The sequence below is a fragment of the Erpetoichthys calabaricus genome, chromosome 3, assembly GCF_900747795.2.
Source record: "Erpetoichthys calabaricus chromosome 3, fErpCal1.3, whole genome shotgun sequence".
Taxonomy (NCBI): Eukaryota; Metazoa; Chordata; class Cladistia; order Polypteriformes; family Polypteridae; genus Erpetoichthys; species Erpetoichthys calabaricus.
Genome location: NC_041396.2, coordinates 274,755,556 through 274,761,555, shown reverse-complemented (window position 1 = coordinate 274,761,555; position 6,000 = coordinate 274,755,556). Strand labels below are relative to the sequence as shown.

Below are 6,000 nucleotides of genomic sequence, written 5' to 3'. Positions count from 1 at the left end.
TGCTAAAATGATATAAATTTCTTTTTATTGAGGCATGAGATTAAAGAATTAAGGTTTTGTTGTGCAAACAAAGTCAAACCAGACAACAAAAATACTATTTTAATAAAAAGAGAAGCCTTCTGACATTAGAAAAAGAAAACTGACATTTTGGGCACTGACTGATTGGTTCAAGTAAATCTGAATACCCATATTTATCTGGCTGTATACTACATTAATTTCTTAATAAGCCCTTACTTACAATGTACTTTAGAAATCAAGATGACTGTATGAGGAAGGAAAAAAAAATCAAAAACCTACAAATAAATAAAAGGCAAGGAAGACTGAAAAACACATGGCAAGTGCAGGCAAGTGCAACCTGGAATCAAGAGCTGAAATATCAAAATTTATCACAGCTACACATTCAGATATGTTTTGTTATTTTTCAAGTCCAATGAATAGGTTATTACCAAATAAAAAAAAGCTTCAGTGTAGATTTCAATGTTTGCAACTGATTATTTCTGAGGAGTTCTGCTGCAATCCAGCATAAACATAATAACAGGATAAATGCAAAAAGAGTAAAAAGGGAAACTTGAAAGGGTGAAGAAAAAGAAAGTATCTTCATTGTTCTTTCTGTAAGGCAAACAAAAGCCTCAAAGCAGCACCTCCACGCTGTCCTAAGAAGGTAGTTTACGGATTACAGCTGGAAAAGACTCCTTACTTTTACATCGGAGGAAGAATCAAGTACAGTCAGGACAGCAGAAAGAGGCTTCAAGCCAGTAACACAGTAAAACAGATTTCCCTCCATCCAAGTGAAATGGGGGTGGGGTGGGTGAAGGGCAAAAAAAAAAAAAAAAAAAAAAAAAAAAAAGGATGAAGGGTGGTGTTTTAGTCCAAATCACCTCCCTCATCACCACAACCCTCAAAGTTGCCAGTTCAGTTATAATGGAACTTAAAATGGAAATTCCCAGATCCAAAAGGATTAAACTCAAAAGGCCAGCCATGTTGACCTCCTCCTGCACCCTGCTGGCTTTCAGGATCCAAGGGATCTTCTCCAGCATCAAATTTCTGCCGCATTTCTAGAGAACAAAAATGTTAAACAATCAGGGCCCTAGAAGAACTGATCAACAGAAGAAGAAAAAAAAAACAAAACACCACCACATTCTTAGGTGTTTATCAAATAAAGGTTTAAAATGTACTACTTTGTAAACAAATAATACATGAATTAAAACAAATGTTTCAGCTACTCCTTGTTATACTAAATGGTGTCTGCAGGTAGGTGGCATCGTTAGTGATGTGATAATGTATAATATGGCCACTATAGACCCATAGCTAAAACGAGGATTTTAACAGATTTATTCCGTCAATTTAAAAGGAAAAACATTAAATCAACTTCAGTTTATTGATCCAGCCTGGCAGGATGTCCAAGCAAAACAATCCTCCTACAGATGGCAGCAATATTTACCAACAGGGATATATTTGACCAAGGTCTTTATATGCAAAATCAGCTACCTGGATCTGTGAGGACTTCTTTAGCTGAAGATATATCAATAAATTTCTTTTCAGCTTCTTTCTTCTTGTCTTGTGACTGAAAGTTGTCTGGGTGCCATTGTTGTGCGAGCTTTCTGTATGCCTTGATAATCTCCTGCTTGTTTGCATTTCTGAAAAGCAAAACACAATACATTACTAATAAATTATTAAAAACCCCAACAGAACCGATGACCACAAGATAGGAGCTTGTCAATAGGCCTTTTCTTTGAAACAAAACCCATATTGAATGCCACAGCTTTTAATATTTTTACTTAAAAATTCAACAATGAGGCAGTGTCTTTTTTTCTACCCCTCAAGGCAGTTGCATCCAAAAAAAAATAAAAAAACTAACCAGGAACTAATGGCAGAAACAGTCTAGTCACTGTTCAGTAGAGTGTTATCAACAGAAGCACATTTTCAGAGCCTTAAAAAGCTTTGCAGCATGGGCACACTGGTTCCGATTGGTCCTCCCAGGCAGTGTTGGCAATGTCTATGGGTTAATTAGTGTTGTATTATTTGTTACACATTTATTCTTTACAAACCTGATCATTATTTTAAAATTACTGTTTTCAAATCATTACTGCATGATTACATTTTATTAATGCAAGCAGCTCTGATACATTCTTAAAATTTTGCAGCTAAAAAGAAATAGGCAGTAACTTAGATTTTACACAAACAAGGGTAATTAATGTGGCCAAAATTTACTGTCTAGAAACAATTAAACATACACAATGCAGCAGATCTGTTTGTCAGCCAAGGTAGAGGAGTTCCATCCATTATGAATCTTGAATCATTTGTACTTACTGGCTTTCAGACAAGTGACAGCAGATTTGCGCTTGTAGAATTCCCCTGTGTGGCCTAGTTCTGCATCCTTTTCCTGCTGCTTTCTCAGATACAAAATTAGCAAAAAGATGATTTTGGACTGTAATGCAAGGTTCCCCCAGGCTGGAACACAGTTTTGTACAGATGTGTCGTACATGCTTGGGTCTTGCATCAACAGCATGGTGTAACAATTGCATTGCTGGTTGATGTGGACGGGGCAGCCTATTCAAATTAGGACTGTATTAGCTGCAGACTAAAGCATCTTGCAAATATTTGGCAAAAAGAAAACAAAAATACAATGTTACTGCATTGCATAACTCAGTGGTTCAATTTTGTCTAAGTTTGCAGGGGCAAATAATTCATTACATTTATATAGCGCTTTTCTCAGTACTCAAAGCGCTATCCACACAGGGAGGAACCGGGAAGCGAAGCCACAATCTTCCACAGTCTCCTTACTGCAAAGCAGCAGCACTACCACTGCGCCACCTGTGAGGGGCAGGCTCATGTGCGTGCAACAGTTGACAACCAGTGTGATCTCACTTGGAAGCACAACGCGTCCACAAGGAAAGGAAGGTAGCAGGTGTTTTGGACTGTAATTTTTTGTCTGACCTTCTCTCCTGTTTTCTGTACCAAAGCAGAACTGAAAAAGGCTAGAGATTACAGATGAACTTGCCATTCCTGGCCTTCATACAGGTATTGGCACTGTAAGGCCACATTTTAATTGGATTTTAGCATGGGGTACACTTGTGATACTTTAGAAAATGGAAACTGTGCTAAAAGTAATCAGAGTTGTGTAATTTGCCATTGCCTGGGACTCCTAGTCCTTCAATATGACATGTTAAATGCAACAAGATCCAGCAACTGAAGTTGTTAAATCTGACTTCCTCTTCGACTACAAGTCAGAGAATGTGCTGTTGGCTCAATTGGTCTTCTTCTGCAATTCCTACTCATGTCGTCTTGTGGATTTCAGAATACAAGATTCAGCAACTGCAGTTGTTAATTTAGACATCCTCTTCATCTAGAAGTCGTTTAATGTGCTGCCAGCTTTAGTCAGCAACATCAACAAGATTCAGTAAGGTTTGGCAAAATGGAACAGTTAATACACTTACCTATGTACTCCCAGTATTTTGTAGTAGTCTCTCTTGCGGGACTGTTTAAGTAGTTTCTGGGCTCTATCAAGACCTTCTTTAATCTCATGATTCTCTGCAATAAACGAATGAGCTTCCTGGTAGTCCTCCACAGCTAAAATGAACAAGCAAATTGTACTACATTTAAAACACATTCTGAGTGAATAATCCAGAGATTAAAGAAACATGAACTTTGTATCACATACCTTTCTCATATTCCTCATTGAGAATAAAAGCTTCTGCTCTGTCACGTAGAACAAAAATGTTGTTTGGGTCTATTTGATGTGCCTCTGAGCAAACATCTATAGCTTCCTTGGCTTTTTTGCTCTAAAAGGAACAACAACAGAAATATAAGCAGAAAGCGCATGAAAATGCTTATACAGAGTTAAATACTGAAAAAGCAATATTGAAACTTCAACAAAATACATCTGTGGTAGGATCTGTCAACAAAATTCATTTGTCATTTAATTTCTATTGGCCTGCATGTAGCAAGACAGAAATGTTGTGCTCCCAACAATGAAAGAAAACTTCAAATTATACAAATGGAAAATTCCACATTAAAATCGAAAAACGGCCTCGATTAGGTTTTGTGACAAAAAACTTGAGTTTTCTTTGGTCTAGTGCCACCATTTGTACAGAAAGCTGGTAAAATAGTATGAATGAGGATTTCAGTCACCTTGCCGACAGGGACAGTAAAAAAATAAAATTAGAGTATGGAGGAGTAACATCCCATACACATTTGGTGGACTGTATATTACTATTGATAACAAGAAGAATGTTCTTTTCACAACATTTACATAACACCCTAGTCAGACTAACAGCTCAAAGGTTAAACTGAAATACCACGTTAGATTATACTGCAATACTAACTTGGTTATATTATGAATAATACAAAACCAAATGCACAATTTTTATAAACAACTAGCAATGGACAGTTTTTGGACATACAGCAACAAAATCAAATTATCAAGTATAAAAATAAACAATGCATTTTCTGGAGTCAACAACTAAAAAGGATTAACGAATAACATGGCAACATACTACAGTTCACTAGGTTTATTATCTGTCAATAAAGTTCTTATTACTAGGTGAAATACTAAAGACCCCATAAGGTGTTTATTACAAATGACATTGGTGTATTTGTAAGAACACATGCACTACGCCAAATATTATGTAACACCCTGGTAATAAAACCAAGAGATGCAATTTTCCAGTGATACTTCCCAATCCTCCTACTCTCAACAATGTATATTGTAGTTTAAAAAGAGCAAATTAAATTGGCTTGTTTCATACTGAAATAACATTTATTCTAAAGTCACAAAATGTGTGCACAACATGCAAATTTTTAAAATATTTTTCTCCGAAAAAAATAATTACTTTTTTAAGTTGTAAAGTACGCAAGAGGCATAAAGTAAACCTGTTTGGGGAACATAATGAAACTTTACACAAAGTAAACTCTCAGAAGTATATGCCTTTTTAGTAATTTGTGTTTGCAAAGGTTATGAATGACACTTATTTACATCTACAGTTAAAAAAAACAAAAAAACAAAAAAAAAAAAAACATGGCTCGGATAGTCCACTGCAGGATTGTAAAGTGTTAACTAGAAATTGTGTTTTGTTCCCAGAAAGCATCCTGTAGCTAAACAACAAATCTCTGACAAAAACAGGTTGTGATTAAAAGTTACACCAGAGTAGCATGAAGCTTGATTAAAAGGAGCGGCAAAATTCCTGTAATTAAATCTTTATGATCTGGTAACTTTATCATTTAGGACCTGAAATAAAACCACATGGTAATGCATGAGTAGTACTGCCGTCTCATGGAACCAGCATCCTAGATTTCTCTCCCACAACCAGTCATTGTTTATATGGAGTTTGTGCATAAGTTAATCGGTTGCAGCACACTGGTCCTAGTCCTGTCCAAGTGTGCATGTATGCATGAGGGAGCACTGTGATAGACTTATTACCAACCCAGGATGGACTGCTTCCTATCTTGTGCCCAATGTTGCAGAGATAGGGACAGGTTCCAAATGACCCAGGATTGGATCAATCAAGTCTAAGAATGTTACATTTACAGTTTTGGCTTCCGCTTCTCAGAAAATTTAGTTGAGTTTTATGTTAGCTAAAATCACCCATCCATTTTCCAAACCCACTTGTACAGAGAAGGGCTGCAGGGTAGCTGGATACAAACCCTGGTCTCCTTACTGTGAAACAGTAGCACTCCACCGAATCACCATTAATTAAAACCATCAATGTTAATTCCTCCCAATATTGTTCTGTCATATATAAAAATCATGTATGATTTTTGTGTTTTGAAGACAGGATCATAATTTAATAATGCAACAAGTGAAAACAGTCACCTAGCTCACCTTTGACAAACAGTGGCAGATCCGCTCTTTGGCTTTTATACTATAGAATTGGACATTGGGCTCAGTCTTCATAACAGAGTGGTACTTTTCCACAGCATCCTCATACCTTGAAAATTAAAACAGGATTAGAAAGGAAAAGCTCTGTGCATTAATGGTTTTCCAAAAGGATCTTTTTTGCA

The 6,000-nt window shown here is 36.5% G+C and overlaps 1 protein-coding gene across 1 annotated transcript in view; it reads right to left on the bottom strand.

Annotated features, from left to right (window-relative positions):
• Nucleotides 1-6,000, bottom strand: part of LOC114648974 (dnaJ homolog subfamily C member 3-like) — a 42,250-nt gene continuing 36,250 nt past the window's right edge. Inside the window, exons 8-12 of the mRNA XM_028798338.2 lie at nt 5,822-5,927; nt 3,662-3,782; nt 3,438-3,570; nt 1,489-1,637; nt 1-1,055 (exon numbers count right to left, since the gene is read on the bottom strand). Of these exons, the coding sequence (XP_028654171.1) occupies nt 913-1,055; nt 1,489-1,637; nt 3,438-3,570; nt 3,662-3,782; nt 5,822-5,927 (652 nt within the window). The 3' untranslated portion in view covers nt 1-912. The remainder of the gene's footprint in view (nt 1,056-1,488; nt 1,638-3,437; nt 3,571-3,661; nt 3,783-5,821; nt 5,928-6,000) is intronic.